The sequence below is a fragment of the Sprattus sprattus genome (assembly GCF_963457725.1).
Source record: "Sprattus sprattus genome assembly, chromosome: 1".
NCBI lineage: Eukaryota > Metazoa > Chordata > Actinopteri > Clupeiformes > Clupeidae > Sprattus > Sprattus sprattus.
This window is the reverse complement of record NC_137920.1, coordinates 33,391,341-33,408,651: the sequence shown is the minus strand read 5'-3', so window position 1 is coordinate 33,408,651 and position 17,311 is coordinate 33,391,341. Positions and strand designations below refer to the sequence as shown.

Below are 17,311 nucleotides of genomic sequence, written 5' to 3'. Positions count from 1 at the left end.
GATGTCTAGTATTTCGCAAAGTACTGTACAATTGTCATTAAATGTTACCATATGAACATCCTTGCTTTATGAACATTCCTGACTCACTGACAATGAAAATAAACCCAGTTCTTCTGTGTTGGGTAGTCTAGCTGTAGCGATGTTAAATCAAGCAGCAATATGCAGGCTAACATTGGCTACTCAGTCTTTGTTCTCTTTGGAATGTATTCATTTGTGTTGTTGGACCCTTAAGATGCCTCGTCTTCATTCACTGGATTGAAATGAAATAACATAGTATTACATAATTATGTGCATATGACTGCACTGAGATTTTGTCAGTTTGGTTGAGGCTCATATGTACCTTCATGAAATATCTGCTTAATTAATGTCTGTCTTAATGTGCAGACAAAATACTAATCTTGGAATCGTCGAAGCATTTCACAAGTCTTCTTCTCTAGCACCTCATGGATTTTTTTCAATCGCCTCTCAGAGACGGGTCGCACATAGCTGTCAGGCTTGATCACAGCCATGCCGTCCTGAACCTCACCAATGACCAGTAGAGCTCCGTCATTCATGGTGATGTTTGGACAAGGGCAAGACCAGTCCATTTTGGCCAGCGTCACCTCCAGGTGTCGGGTGTTGAAGAAAGCCAGCCCCATCTTGTCATCCCGAAGGACTTCCTCCAGGCTGAAACGGGCTATTCCTGAGTCCAAGTCCTCTATCAACTCTGTCAGCTTCCCCACAATGGCGAAATCGCTACGGCACAAACTCGGAACCATCTTGCTCTTGACCCGGCATGTCTTACAGGGTCGACTCTTTGACTCGGGGCAGTTGGCATCACATTCTGCCTTGTTCCGAAAGCTGTTGGCATTGCCCTTGCAACCTCCGTAGGCAAACGCCTGGCACTGCTTCATCGCGGAGTTGTATGCCCACCGAGCTTCCCAGGACTTGCAGGGACCTTGGACGGCGGGGAGCAGGCAGATGCCCATGCCCTCGCGCTGGCACGACGCCCGGCACTCCTCATAAGTCTCAAATCGGTTGCGGCTGCCCTCGCAGCCCCCGTGGGTAAACGCCAGGCACGACCCCTGCTTGGTGTCGTAGTACCAGTCCACGTTGCGCTCTCCGCATTCCCTCCGGTCCACCTCTGCCAAGCAGTCCGCCGGGGAGAAAGGGTTTCCCATGGGCATATTCAGCTCGGGGTCATCCAGGAAGTCGTCTTCGGATCGTCGGATGACCGACAGCGGGTAGTCGGCGCGCAAGATCCCGACCGCATTCCGGGCTACGCAGGTGTAGATGCCTGTGTCCCACACCTGAGCGTTGTAAACCACCAGCTGCCCGATGTTGGTGATCACCACATTGCCATACATCTGGTCGGGCCTCATGAGGATCCTCCCCTTGCGCTCGGACTGCTTCTCCCAGGTGACGTCAGGTCTGGGCGTGCCGAGGACGTTGCAGTGGAAGCTGATGGTGCCGCCGACATACACGGACTGGTGGCTGGGGTTGCTGTAGAGCGTCGGTGGAAGGGGATTCTCCAGGTAAGCCGTCGGGGTCGGGAAAGCCGTGGTGTCTTGGGGCAACGGGCTAGTCTGCGGACCTGCCAGGTGGTAGCGGCAGGTCACCACAGTGAGAGTGACTCCACGGATGCAGGCCTCGGCGTCCATGAAACAAAGGTTGAAGTAGGTCAGCCCGTCGGACGCGCAGGTGAAACTGGGCTCCTTCTCGCAGCGATCCTGGCACTTGCATATTGGCTGGCCTTCCCAGATGTCACAGGTGGATCCCTGTTGGCTGCAGATAAACCCTTGGCAGGTGGCATCAGAGCCCTCCCCACTCTTCGCCGCCTCCCCTGCCCGTCCGTCTGGCTGGGCTGGGGAGCCGTCGGCGAAACGGGCAGCAACGCAGCTGTATAGGCCGCACACATTGGTGCAGCACTTCTCAAAGTCTGCGCAGTCCTGAGGAACACAAATGGCAAGGAAAAGGGTTGTGAGTGACACATGAAAAGTGGTTTGTAACATTTAATGTGCAAGTCTCTGGTGTAGAATAGGAAGTCTCTCCAGAACATTTTGAGAAGCTTCTGTCACTCAATAACTTTTGTCTTTATTAGTTGGATAGGCCTACCTAACAGAGGCTTGGATTTGAGTTTTGAGTGTCATGCTTCTCTTGGCCTTCACAGGGCCACCCAGGGATACTGTCATTCAGATACTGACTAATAATCCAACCCTCATTTTACTATCAACTTACAAACTTATGAGTTCCTTTTGACTAATACAAAAGTCAGATGCCCCATTAGTATTTGGTACTCACTAATGCCAGCAAATATACATGATACATACAGTACATACATATGTCCTGTGATTTAAAGTACAAAGGGAAACATAAGTGATAATAGGCTATAGTCTCTCTGTTCATAGTAGACGTGTAACTTAATGTAGAGTTCACATATTAGTTTAGACGATATTAGTTTTCCGCTTATGGCAGATCACTTTTTTATATAATAATAATGGATGTTGCAGAATATGTTCATAGTCACGGCCTGAAACCATTCAACCACCCAGTACACAGTCCAACAGAATGTCTTAATGTAAACAATGAACTCTACGTCACTCAGTTTCTATAATGAATGTAATCTTTTGCTATGTTCTGAACCTAAATGATACGTTGAACATGAGAGCGTCATCTTGATGCAGAGTTGCAGGGAGCATGCTAATAATGTACCGTTCAGAATGTATCCTAATGCACGCGCAAGTATTACGTATGTTAACGGATATACCACCATCAAGGTGAAGTGGAAGATCATGGAGATGATGTATTTTTTAAAACTAGGCTACGTCATGTTCAAGAAAATGCAAGTTAACAGTTATGCAGAACACCTGAAAATATAATGTGGATTAAATAATGATGTTCATTGAAGGCGTTCCATAAAACATCTATGCGTACTGACCATGCAATTTTCATCGTCTGGGCCGCTGGAAACGGCTATCCAAAAGTAGGAACTATGCAAGTTCTAAAGGTGCACATGCTGAAGTCTTATTTTAAAAATAAGGACAAAAACAATGAAATTTGAAATCTGAACAGTTTACATATTTAGTATGTTGTTTGTATTAATATTCCAATTAAGTAGCTTTTTCAAGTTGAACAAAATATTAGATTAATTTTAAAACCACCACCGACTTTTAAACCTTGATTCGTGTTTGTTGCATAAGATCTTATCCCAAAGGCTATTATCCGTCTCTATCTCTCTGCTATCGAACATAAATGTGGAAGGTGATAAACGTCACATTCGTCGCTACTTCAATCAATTGCATAAAGTTATACCAATACCTGGTCGACTTCACATTCGCGTTCGCAGGTGCTTTGTGCATCAACCCATAGGTTGGCATTCAGCTTGTTGGGACAAACACCTGAGTGTTCGGATTTGGCTGCAGGCAGTCTTGCACACTGGGCATTCTGAGGAAACGTGTCGAGAAGAAAAAGGAGACAAAGAGAAAGTGTGAAAATACACGACCCTCTTCCTCTCCGTTTTGCGCAACGCGCGTAATTGTTTATATAAAAATAAATTGCCAAAGTATATTTGAAAAGTTGCTGTGACCAATCACCGGTTATTTCCATAACTCCAAATGTCGCTCCTCAGTGAAAGTCCACTGTGCATGCTGTTAAAAATAAAAAGTAACACCCGCAAAAATTGTTAACAAAATTATACGGAAGAATATTGATCCAATAGACAAGCATCCAATGGCAGTTGACCCGTCAAAGACAAACAGTCAAAAAATGAATTGTTGATCTAAACAAATGACGGCAAATGTCCCTGTGAAACAACAGAGACAAAGTCCAAGTGTCTAGTGAAAAGGTAGACCCCTCGACCACCCCCCCTGCTTCTGTGTGGAGAGACTGAAAGCTATTATGATGGGGCACCATGCGCCAAGCAACTGGACAAACATTGTAAAGACATCAAAAGGAACGGTTCCTCATAGACAAGCTGTCCTAACAACCTCAGTGCACACCCAGACACTCCGGTGAGAAATGCCATGTAACATCTTGTCTCAAGTCTGATTTTAGAACAGTGACAATTCTGTATTAGGACCGTGACTCATGGAGTTTGTCTGCCTCAGTTCCATCTCCAAAATGAAATATTTTGGATCTGCAGTTAAACCGACAGAGGTATTTTTTTTATCGGTTAACATAGGCCCAGTGGTTGTATTGGAATATATCAAATTGCTACACAACGCCTGTTCCAACCAGTGCATGTGATTTGTGAAAGTTATTTACATAAAAAAAAAATCATACATTGAATGTTATGGACAATCTACATAGTTGATTTAACAGCATCACTGAAGCTACTCAGGCCAAACTTTATAAATCGCAGTCACGTTAACCTCCTAATGTTCAATACCCTCCGACCAATCTTTGTCCTACTGGACCCCAGGCCCCATGAGAAACCAAGCCCCTTCTTTTCTTACGCTATGACCCTTCAACCTTGAAGTGACTTCTGACCGCTGTTTGTAAGAACCGAGGAGACGTCCATGTTCAGCTTATGGGGGTGTATGGAATGTCCAACAAGCCACGGAGGCTAATCAATTCAGCACCCCCTGTGGGTTTTACTGCGTACGAGCATGGTGTCCTAAGGCCGGGACCTCCGAGATGGACAATAGCGAACAAAATTTCCCACAGGCATCTTTGTCGAACGCATTCAACCGCACAATGGTTCCCTGTAGCCCTGCTCTAAGCAATCCTATTGCGCTAAGAGGCGATCACAAATAGGTTCAAAAATAATCACCTTCCAGTTTTGATGCAAAGCAATTGAATACAAATGCGAATAATGCCACAGCCTAAGCATTTAAATGCATGCGCTCAAAAGGTTTTTTTTCTGTTATGTTTTCAGATTTGAAAGTAGTAATTTTTATCACAACCCTCCATTCAACTTGTTCATAAATAACTGGTTATGTTTCAGTATGGATGGAAACTGAATATAACGGCTGATCGCTTTTCTGAGTGGCCTATTTTTCATCAAACTGTATCATTATTTTGTTGATTAAATCATCTAAATATCTCAATGCATTTTAAGAATAAGCCTATTTCACATTCGTTCTTCGTTTCAAGTAATGAGTAACCTAAAAAAAAAAATCGATCTAAACTAAAACAGCTGTAAATTTAAAATGAGATGAACCGCTGCACTTGTGCGCAAAACTCCTCTTCATTCTCGTTCTCGGTCTGTTGACAGCTGTCAACAAGAGCACAAACTTCATGGCATTGTTTATGTGAAAGCGCGCCTGCGCAAGCACCCAATATTTCGAAACGTCAGAGGGACACAACTTGCAGTTTGACGCTTTACGGTTGACATGCAGATTGATGAACATGGTATATTTTTGAACATGGATATCTTTTGGTGTAGCGCTTCGGTTATAAAAAATATACCACACTAATGGCTTTACTGGTGGGCGGGTAGTTTCTCTGTTTTTCATACAATGGATGGATGCGAGTTGATTGATGCCACACGTCTCTTTGGTGGAAAGATGATGTCGAAAAAGACCACCCGTAGAATCAGGGCACTTGCATCTATTTTTCTCTGCATCCTCGCCCTCTTCTTATCAGTTACTGCGTTACTGACCTCGCACTGGTGTGTCGGTACGCAGAGGGTTTCGAAACCTAGTTGCTCGAAGCAGCGGCGGCACAACTGCATCGACCACCACGGCGTGAACGAGACCGACTCCACTAAAGTTGTTTACAGCTGGGAGACTGGAGACGACAGGTTTCTGTTTAGATATTTCCACACGGGGATATGGTACTCCTGTGAGGAAGACATCCACGTGGAAGGTAAGCATGTTGCTAGGTGATAGCTTGACGTTTCTTGCTCATACTTTGTAATGTTGTGCAGGAACGCGCTAGAGCCCAACGTTGTATTTGCGCAGCACAAGTTTAAGGCAGTACAATCAGTTTGCATTCAGCACAAATAACCTCCCAAAATGACAAATTACACGCACAAACTAAAGACCGGAGACGACCTGTGACGTACAAATCTACATTATTACAAAAAGAAATACCAAAGAACACTTGAGGATTCTTAAGTGGTCCCCAAGCAGAGCTTTTGTTTTGAGTATAGTTTTGTGCATCTACACTACAGGAATTCTGTAATTGTCAGGCAAAAGATTATCCTTTTCCATTCCTCTCATTCGATTGTCTCCATCTTGATTTGAATGCATTTCACACCTCGGAAAATAGAAACAAATGCAACAAAAAGCTGGAAACAGAGAAACAGCACTCAAAGTGCTCAGTGAAATTGGGATATGCGACTGTCTTATGGTTCCTTCAGAATTACATATTAACTTCTAAAACATTTTAACTATTCTTTGTCAACAAAAAAACAGCTACACCTTGGTTTGTGCACATAGAATATACTCTAACTTTAGAGGACCATCAAATTTAAGTTTTTAAGGGGTTAGTCGAGCTTCAAGTTGTGAAAAAGCATCTTTCCTCTAAGGCCGTATGTCTCTATATCTATGTAGTGCCTTCACTTCCAACGAATAATGAGCAATAAATTCTAAGGGATTAAGTGTAAACATCAGTATGGTTAATGGAGTAAAAGTGCAAGGTATACCATGTTGACGGTGGATACCGCCATATATGCTATTATACATTACTATGACTGTCTTTTACAATGGAGGGGTGGTGGTTTAAGATGCAGTCTGCAATTCTGGTGAAAGGCTGTAGACATTTGAACTTGAAGTCCAGTCAAATTGCAACCCTCCCTTCTGTGCAAGGCATTGTTGGCTGGAACTGTTTATGGCTCGGTCCAAGCCACTATGTTTGTTTCTTATTTCAAGTGCAAGGACTGTGTACAAACACCAGCTTTTTGTGCACATGCGTAACGGACAGTTATGTCTGTGAGGAGCAACTCGCTAAATGTGACAAAAAGTGTCTTCTAAAATCGCTGAATCCCGTTTAACTGATCCAAAAGTACATTGGATTAGAGTCGCGGACTCGCCTTTAACGGATCAAAAAGTCTATTGGATTAGACTCACTGAGTCACCTTTAACTGGTTAGCTAAAGGCGGGGGTGGGCCCCCTGATGCCCCTGATGCCCCCTGATGCCCCTGTGTACGGTGGCATGTGATAGATGCATGTGATTTCTTAGCGACCCAGACTGGCTGACGCTTAATCTCCACACTTCAAGCGGAAATGAAAAGCTTGTATGCCGTATCAAGTTGTAACACAGCAAGCCCTAAGCCTCCCCCACCCCTCACCCCTCTACTCCCCTCCTCAGTCTCTAATGCAGTAGTCAATTCATCAGTGGAGCGGCCCAGCTCAGCGCCTTCTCATGAGAGAAAAGAGCTCAGCAACAACAGCTGTTTGATGCCCTTCTAGTTCGCTTGGTTTCGAGTGTGACATCAATGGATTTGTCCTCCCTTTCTCTTGGTCTCTCTCCATCTCTTTCATTCACACACACACACACACACACACACACACACACACACACACACACACACACACACACACACACACACACACACACACACACACACACACACACACACAGACACACACACACACACACACACACACACACACACACACACACACACACACACACACACACACATACACAAACACACACACACACACACACACACACACACACACACACAAACACCACCTGGGTCAAAGACTGGAGAATATTTGCAAGCAAGCCATCAAGTAATATGACATGTCATTAACCCTGATACCCCCTGGGTACCCTTGAGAGCTGAAAATAGTCAGAATTGCATCAATATAAGTTGGAACCACAGCTTGGAGATAAAACAGTGTGAGTGTGTGAAATGAGAGACAGAGAAGGAAAACCAAAATCCTAGGATGTCATGTGATCCAAGTCTACAGTGCCATTTTATATCCATGACATTATATGAAAAGCCATAAATATTAATGAATCACACATAAAAAAAGCTTAAAGTAAAGATGGGTAAAATGCTTGGTTGTCTAAATGACTCCTTGGTTAAAGTAAAGTTAATTGAAAGGTTAGATAATGTAAGGACTTTGCATGGAACTGTGTGGATGCTTGAGGCAGTAGAACTTGGTGGTTGTGGGGTGTACTTTGAATGAACCATTGATTGACGTCCTGTGAAGAATGCCTTCACAGCCATGAGCTCTGACGTCTCCCATAATCCACTGCCACGTTGTCTCACACTGGGATGGCCACAGCCATAGAGCTTTAATGAGGATTAGGTAACAGGAGTTGATGAGTTTTCAGAGCAGATGTCATCAGTTTTCTGATTGTCTGAATTAATCATTACGAGTTGTCTGGAAATCCTGTCTGCAAGATGTGGGGACAGTTACGAAAATGAGACATCTAATGTGAGAAGACAGCTGACAGAGATTTGAAGTTGCCTCTCTTTCATGTTCAGGTGCTGAAAATGAGTTTAGGTTGGTTTCATGTGACCGTTTCCATTCAAGCAAGTGACCTGTTCATAGACTCTAAAAATAAGTCAGTCAACAGGCAGGCTTTTCTATGTACTAATATTTTCTTGTAATTGAAAAGAGAGGTAGCGCTGTTTAACCTTGTTAATGTTATTGGAGGATCTCATTTTTAATATGATCACAAACAACTTAATACATATCTTGTTAAGGAATATTTTATTAAATGGAGTGTGTTCGTTTAAGTTCATTCAGTTGCCTGAGGCCACAAAAAAAGAATTACATGGATATAATTATGTAATTACACGGATGCCTAGTCAGCTTTTCACTGCTGTTGTTTTTGTAGTAGTTTTCACATCTTCACATTTCACATCTCTCAAAATAATGTGGGGCCTGTGCAATCTCTTCCAGTAATCACAGGGCATTAGATTTGAAGGAGCAGTAAGTCGTTATTTTTTTGTGAAAAAAAATGAATACAAATGCTTGTGGATGTTATGAGATGATGATGTAACTCTGGAGGCATGAAAAAAAGTAATTTGTTTCCCAGCATTTGTGTCCCTATTTTGACCCCTGTTCATGTATTTATTTGATTTCTTTATCATGCTAATATTTACATTTCAGGATCCTCTTCATGGATGAAAAATGTACAAATCACCTCAAACTAAGAATCAAGATGCATAGAAAGCACAGGATAGTCAACACAGTAGTCAAAACATGTCCTTCAGAAATACATAATTATTGCGTGTCTAGAAGCGTCAGGCTTTTCACAACACAAAAACACGTTTGCCTCTTCTTTTAGCTCAGGTAATGGTACCTCATGTTTAGCCATTACTGTGTGCTTTTTTGAGAACGTTTTTTGCTGCTTTGCTTGCATACAAGGACCATGATACCAGCACGGTGCCCACACAACTCGCTTGGCATGATTTGTACGTAGTTTGCCGCCTACTGAATGTTCATCAGTGAAATACTGCTGTTGTCTGGCTTTGCAGGGGAGGAGAGGTGCCGAAGCTTCATCGATCTCGCCCCAGCATCATCAAGAGGTGAGTCATCCCACTGTGTAAGGAGCAGGAAATATCCCAAACCATCTCGTCCCGTGGTCCCAATACGGCCTAGGCTGCAAATCAGCCATTCTGATAAATATGCAGACAATCATCATTCTGATTAATATGAAGCAAAATAAGTGTGTTGAAATCTGGTTTCAGTCACTCAATAATAAATCTCATTGCATGCATGGTATAGAGTGTGTTCAAATCTGGCATCAGCCACAGTGAATCAAACTATGAATCTCATTGCATTCATCAGCATTGTAATACTATATAGACCCCTTGTGTCCCGAACTGAGCTATAAGCAGCTTAACAGGCAGCCACCAGACCTTCGACCCAGGGCAGTGACCCCTTAGCAGTCTGCACAGCTTTCAAGGACCAGGCCCCATTTGCTGTCTATGACAACACTCAATTCATCGCACGCGATAGACTAATTACAGTTGAGTCGAGGAATTAGACCGCATTGAGAGTCGTCAAGGAACGTGATGTGTTTTACTTGACACAGTTGCTCTTAGAGAGCAAGGTCGGTCCAAGGGCATCGCCTTCATCTGTTCTTTATGTAATGCTTGGCGTAATCGGTCTCATCCCATGGTGTAGTATTGACTTCCAGCCAATGGGGGACGGAAGTTATTTGTCTTATTTGTTGAGGGATTCTTGTTCATCTTTGAGTGACTTTGTACATCCCAGTTATCCCTGTTTGATCCCATCGATCGGCTGATTGTTTCTTTTACTTAGCTTTGGTTGTTCTTTATAGAATTCATAGGCAACACTTTTTACTTCTCACCATTCTCCAACCAGAATGTAGTCAAGGTCTGTGTGCTGACATCTGGCATAGAAGGATAGTTGTTAAACGAAATAAAAGCTCCTTTTGCAGATGTTCTCTGGTTGTCTGTGATCTGTCTTCCCTTCTCCTGCAGATGTTCTATGGTTGTCTGTGATCTGTCTTCTCTTCTCCTGCAGATGTTCTATGGTTGTCTGTGATCTGTGTTCCCTTCTCCTGCAGATGTTCTATGGTTGTCTGTGATCTGTCTTCCCTTCTCCTGCAGATGTTCTCTGGTTGTCTGTGATCTGTCTTCCCTTCTCCTGCAGATGTTCTATGGTTGTCTGTGATCTGTCTTCCCTTCTCCTGCAGATGTTCTATGGTTGTCTGTGATCTGTCTTCCCTTCTCCTGCAGATGTTCTATGGTTGTCTGTGATCTCAGAGGTCCTCTACATCAGCTTCCTGATTGTGGGCTTCACCCTCATGTGTGCAGAGCTGTTCCACTCCAGTGACGTGATCGACGGGCTCAAGCTGAACGCCTTTGCGGCTATTTTCACTGTCCTCTCAGGTACTGCACCTTATGTGTGTGTGTGTGTGTGTGTGTGTGTGTGTGTGTGTGTGTGTGTGTGTGTGTGTGTTGACACATTTCTTGTTGTTTTGACACATTACAGGTAATATGCTAAGTTGAAACTGAATAAACATATCTAAAAGACTTGAAATAAGGAAATTAGTTTTGTAGAGAGTAGAATGAGAGTGGTAAATGGTGATAAAATAACCCAACGTGCTGCTGTGTCAGGACTCCTGGGTATGGTGGCTCACATGATGTACACCCAAGTCTTCCAAACGACCGCCAACCATGGACCCCGAGAGTGGAGGCCCTACACCTGGGACTACGGCTGGTCATTCGGGTAGGCTACAGCTACTTCACCAAACCTGGATTATACTCTAGGCCAGGGGTCTTCAACAGGGGGTCCGCGGAGGTACTGCAGGGGGGTCGCAAAATCTTTGGTTGGTCTTTGGTTTGGTTTCTTTAATATTTAAAAAAAAAATAATAATTAAAATTCTACCAATTTTTTTTTCCCACAAATTAAAATGTCTTCCGAATCAGAATTGTATTTATTCCCTTTACATTTACATTAACATAAATCCAACATATTGTAACGAACGTATAAATTAATCGAGAAGACGTTATCTTTCAGTCCAATCGACACATTCAGCTACCCACAGGAGCTCTCTCAAGCTGGGCACCGGTTCACTCACAGCAGCACCTTTCATGCAAATACGAATTCGTACCTATAAATTGTTAGTTTGACATATTTTTGCTTAGATTTAAAAAAAATAAATAAAGAGAAATAGACATTGTACAAGGTCAAAAAACGTTAATTGTAACTGAAAAATAAGTCTGAGAGGATTTGCGAGGTGTATGAGCCCCCTAGCTAATGTTAGCATGCTACTTCCTACAATCTTAACAACTTGCTAGCGGTGTGATTGGTTGGTTGACCTGTCAATCTCACTATAACGTCTATGTTGTCAACACAACTCCATGAGCCAGACTCCTCCTCCGTCATCCGTTGGATCGTGTCAGTCAGGAGTTATTGAAAAGAAGATACATCTCACTAATGTGGGAGGATGTGTGCCATCAACAGATGCTTGAGGATTCACTGTCCCTTTTTTATGTATGATGAAACAAAAACATATATCTGTGAATTATTTTAATAAGTTGTTATTAATTGTTAGTGTTAGAGTTGTTTGCAAGAGATATGTTTATAAATGGCAGTGGCACGGCCACCCTGTACCTTTCATGTTGTGAAATGTTAAATTCAATTCAATGTTAAAAAATGTTAAGTTAAATTCGTTGTTCAAAAATGTTAGGTTAAATTCAATGTTAAATGTTTTTAATGTTAATGAATACATTAACCTTTGTATTATTTGAATAGCTTAGTATTGAATACACAATAACAGGGTAGCTATGTTTATTTGGCACTATGCCCAGTATATTATAAACACAATTTTATGCAATTTATATAGTAGGGGGTCCCTGCTCATGTCGCCATCAGTTTGGTGGTCCCTGGCCTGAAAAACATTGAAGACCCCTGCTCTAGGCAAAAAAAGTGATCTCAAATGTGATACCACTTTAAACCAGTAGGTGGCTCTCCCTCATAGTGTCAGTCTGGAGGAGTTGCAGAGGAGAAATCCCAGTGTCATAAATTTTTCTGCAGAAAACCGCAAAAAAGTTTTTTCACATCAGACAAAGTTTCAATTACATGCAAACAAATGCAAACTTTTCAAACAATTGTGGTATTATTCATTTGACCATTTTTATCACACGTAGTTTAACAATAATTCCCATTCCACAACCTAATGAAGGAAGCTCATGTGATAGGTAATGCTGAACCACAGGAGCTGATATAATATTATAGCTCAGGCAGAACATTTAATGAACAATCAACACTTTTTCTTCTGTCTTCTTTGGCCTGGGGCGGATTTAAGTCAAGAACTCCCAGTGTCATATTTTCTAATAAACTACGAATGAATTGAGTTTTAAAAAGTTAATCAAACTAGAATCATAATATATCGTAAAATAATATAGTTTACACACATGCAATAAACAGTATCTTGTTTCAGAATGGCTTGGGGTTCGTTCACTTGTTGCATGGGCGCCTCAGTGACCACCCTCAACTCTTACACAAAGACCGTCATTGAGTTCCGCAACCGACGCAAGACATTCGGGCAGAGTCACTGGCAGAAACAGGCCTTCCTCGACGACCAGGGCATCAGCGACCTCCGCAACCGGCCTCTGCCTTCAGTGTCCGGGTCTGTTGATGAGAAGGCGGAGACAGAGTGCAATGGCGTGGAGACACATCCACCATCTCCTCAGCCCAGCCAGAAATCAGACATGCAGACACAAACCAGTGAGGAAGACCAGTGCTGAGTAGTACTGATTAGAAGCATTGGGTCTTAAAGAAAGGGAGGATTAGAGAGAGAAAGAGAGAGAGAGAGAGAGAGAGAGAGAGAGAGAGAGAGAGAGAGAGAGAAACACAAATCCTGGGAACTGTATTCGCAAAGAAAAAGAAACACTTCTGAACCAGGAGAGCGTTGTTACCGTGGAAATGTCTCAGTAAGAAATTGTCCTTTAAGAAACGAAGAAAGTTTTTTTATTTAGAAAATATGAATAAGAAGAGGCACACAAAGAGGGACGTTTTTTAAAGAACAGCACTGTTTTTGGTGTGGTCGCTGAGGAAAATAGACATAATGTTAATTAACAGTGTTGATTACAGTTAATTAACAGTTGATTAACAGTGTTGTACCCTTTGAGCCACGTTTTATCCTCAGTAACTGTCAATACTGTGAAGGGACTGGACATTTCTTACAGCTGCTGTAATGCACAAGCATGTTGGGTGGTGATTTAGTGTCACAGGACTTTTACATTATACAAACCTGGTCCAGAAAGTGAGCTTGTATTGTCTGTTCTGTAATTCTTTACTGCTTCTCAATCCCACAGAAAACATTCCGTATCACAGTGGTGTCATTTTCCTAGAATATACAGTTTAGATTATCTTGCAGATTCAGTGTAGAATTCAGGGAAAACATTCTTTTCCATGTAATACTAGATAATTTCATGTACATCATATACTGCTGCGTTGGATATGTGTGGCGACTGAAGAAAGATACCCTTCAGAAGAAATGTCAAAAGAGAAGTATTTGCAATGCTATGGTTCTGCTGTATTTCTCCGATTATAACATGGCATACTCAAAAGATCCATGATTATGGTCAGAAGTGAACACATAAAAAAGTAAAAAGTAAAAACAATCGAAACAGTTGCAATTTACTTTTAATCATGTTGCTCTGGATTGTTTTGTATTGCATTGTAAAAAGAAAGTTGTACAATTGTAAAACAAACAAAAAAAGATGTGTAAATTACATATGAAGATATACTGTGGTCCAGATCAAACATCCTCTCTTCCTCAATACATATGCAAACAAACTGTCTTCTGCCTCTTGTCTTTATTTCATTTAGCCTTTTTCTGGTCTGGACAGCCTAAATGCAAATGAATGGCAATGGCAATGCAGTGTTGATTATATTCCCTTAACTTCACATTATAGCAGGGTCCCATTTTATTAGTACCATACTGAACTTCTCAACCGTGAACTTCTCAACTGATATGTTATGTAGACTTGAATATTTGAAACATTTAGTAGAGGTTATGAGGACTATGAGGAGATACATGTGAGATGAACCAATGTGAATGAGAAGCTCTAGGTTTTTTTTACATAAGACCCAACAACAGCCGTTTATTTCAGTGGTACTAGGGAAATATGCTAGCCTGTGGGCGGAGTTCAGGCTGGTATCCAGGCTAGAAATATGCTCTTCGGTCATTTTGAGTAGACATGCACACAAACCTGGTTTTATTTGCAAGAGGAAGTGTTGTTTGTGGTTTGCAAATGACATGAATGAGATGCACAGGATGTCACGAACTGTTGCTCCTGGATACAGTTTCACAAGTGAATGATTCTGAATGAACAACAGATGATATTCTTAGGGAATTTTTTTCCCATTAGGCCTTCACGTTAACAGCTTGGTTAATATCCAAAAGGCGCCATATCTCCGGGTAGCTTGTATAAACGCTAGAAGAGATTTTGTTAACTCTGCCTAATTAACATCTACACATTAAAACATTTCAAGTTTGGTGTACAAGGGGTCCTTTTTTTTCAGACGTTACTTTTATTAAAGGTATTTGTTTTCTTCTGCCCAAATTTTGATTACTTCCAAGTTGTCAGTAGCCTAGTCTAGAGCATATCAATAATATGGAAATATGACATTATGCAAATCCATCTATGGTCTGCAGGTGTCTAGAGAGTTGGGTGTCATGTCACATATGTTCCTCCTGTGACAACAATGTTGCGAGGGATTATCTCAGTTTTAATTGTGAGTTTTGGTGGGATTTTGGCCATATACGACCGATCCGAATTCAGCAAACCAGGGGATTATTTATTAGGAGGCCTGTTTAAACTTCATGATGGTCAAGGAAATCGTTCAGAAAAGCCAGAAGCATTGGAATGTCACAAGTAAGTGCAAATACTATCGTTGAAATGTTAAAAGACTGTATTTCTTATTTCTGACGTCTTAAAAGTTGCTATTGTGAGAATGTACCCACCAATAACAGAAGTGATAGGAATTTGCTAAATCCTTAACACAGAGGGACCGTCACCAATGCATGGCTCGCTTCACTAAGCAACATTTGCTTAATTGTAACATCAGCCTCAAACACTTAGATTTCAGTTCACCTATGCGAGCTACAAACGAATGCAAGTGATGAGGTTCACCGTCGAGGAGATCAACAACAGCACGGAGCTGCTTCCAGGGGTGAACCTGGGTTACGAGATCTTCGACTACTGCTCCGACATAGGCAGCCTTCTGTCTGCAGTGGATTTCTTGGCTTGTGGGAACTCCATTCACACAGGGGCCAAACGAGCCTGTCGACCCAAAGTCATCTCTGTCACCGGCCCGTTTGGGAGCACAGAGACCATCACCGTGTCCCAGCTGTTTCTGTTTAACGATCTGCCTATAGTAAGTTTCTACTGCTTTTACTTTGGTCGTATTGCCATAGAGCCAAAAAGCCCTAAGTAATTCCTTGATATTCACAACAAAGTTTCGAAATACAGAAGCAGTCATCTTACTCCACTCTCTGAATATTTCCAATTTGCAGGTGACACATGGAGCTACTAGCGTTCAACTCAGCAACAGGGAGAAATTCCCCTCCTTTTTCCGCACGTCTCCCAGTGACAAGTTCCAAGTGCAAGCTATTGTCCACATTCTAAAAGAGTTCAAATGGAACTGGGTGGCCTTCATTGGCGGTGACACCGACTACAGTCGAGATGCTTTACGGGTGTTCGAGAGCGAAGCACGGTCGGCTAATGTCTGTTTGGCCTACCGAGGCATAATCTCAGTCTCAAATGACTCTCAAAATGAGAAAGTGTTAGAGGTGATCAATGAACAGAAGATAGGCGTTGTTGTACTCTTTGCCCACATAGAACACGTTACTAGCTTCCTAAGGGTGGCAGTTAAAAAAAAAGTGCGAAAGGTTTGGATAGGAAGTGAGACGTGGTCCTTGAGCACAGAACTGGTTAAGGAGAACAACATAGACAGTATTGGCCCTGTCTTGGGGGTGACATTGCAACAAATGGGTCAGCTGAAAGGGTTGAGAGAGTTCATTCGCAAGTCTCTGAATTCTACACAGTCACCGCCTCCGGACTCCAGTGAAATGTGCGGCCAGAAATGTGATGAATGCACAAACGCGACGGCCGAGACAATCATTTCACAGGACTCCACGTTCAGTTTTAGCATTTACTCAGCAATACATGCCGTAGCTCATGCCCTCCACACAATCCTGTCTTGCAATTCATCATCTTGCAGGAATTCCACTGTTGAACCTCAGATGGTAAGTGAGTGTGTTTTAGCATTACTTTACTGTCTGTGATGACATTTATATGTGGTCACCTAATCTGATGGGTATACAAAACGTAATATATTTAGGTTGGTGTTGTCAACCTAAATGTCTGTTTTCAGCTTGAATTATTTAATCAGAAAGTTATTGGTATATATATATATATACATATATATAAATGTTTTCTGTTATCTGGTTTCGTAGCTCATCAAGGCCCTGAAAAAGGTCAAGTTCAAATTGTACAACCACAGCATAGAGTTTGATGAGAATGGAGATCCACCAGCTTTCTATGACATATTGTTCTGGGATTGGAATGAGAGCCCTCCTTTTACTGCGGTTGGGTCATTTTACTCTATCCCGACACCCAACTTCACTCTTAACCGGAGCCGAATCAACTGGCACACTGGTCAAACTGTAAGTTCAGTATGTCATTGCTTCCTCATATAGTTTTGAGCCCAAACGGCAGAATGTGATGTCCCTTAACTCTCCTCAGTTCAAGGTTAATTTGCATGTGGTGCTTCATAAGGAAAAAGATTGACAGAAGAGGCTTCAGTGGTAGAGAGTGTTAAACAATTTATTTTTTTCTAAAACAAAAAACGATACGATTGGGTACGATTTCACACCAGTCATTTCATGTTATATTAATTCCTGTAACCGTGTTGTCGGAATTGACACATTCTCC

At 42.2% G+C, this 17,311-nt stretch overlaps 2 protein-coding genes across 2 annotated transcripts; one reads left to right on the top strand and one right to left on the bottom strand.

Moving 5' to 3' along the window:
• Window positions 1-392: 392 nt before the first annotated feature.
• wfikkn1 (WAP, follistatin/kazal, immunoglobulin, kunitz and netrin domain containing 1) lies at window positions 393-4,588 on the bottom strand (the record flags this gene model as incomplete). Its single annotated transcript, XM_080843678.1, has 3 exons — window positions 393-1,928; window positions 3,298-3,423; window positions 4,583-4,588. 3 exons carry the CDS (start codon window positions 4,586-4,588, stop codon window positions 393-395), a joined length of 1,668 nt encoding a protein of 555 aa, XP_080699804.1.
• An 850-nt stretch (window positions 4,589-5,438) lies between these two features.
• Window positions 5,439-13,114, top strand: LOC308361416 (germ cell-specific gene 1-like protein; the record flags this gene model as incomplete). Its single annotated transcript, XM_080833758.1, has 5 exons — window positions 5,439-5,787; window positions 9,368-9,418; window positions 10,598-10,750; window positions 10,979-11,090; window positions 12,808-13,114. 5 exons carry the CDS (start codon window positions 5,439-5,441, stop codon window positions 13,112-13,114), a joined length of 972 nt encoding a protein of 323 aa, XP_080689884.1.
• Between the last annotated feature and the right edge of the window lie 4,197 nt (window positions 13,115-17,311).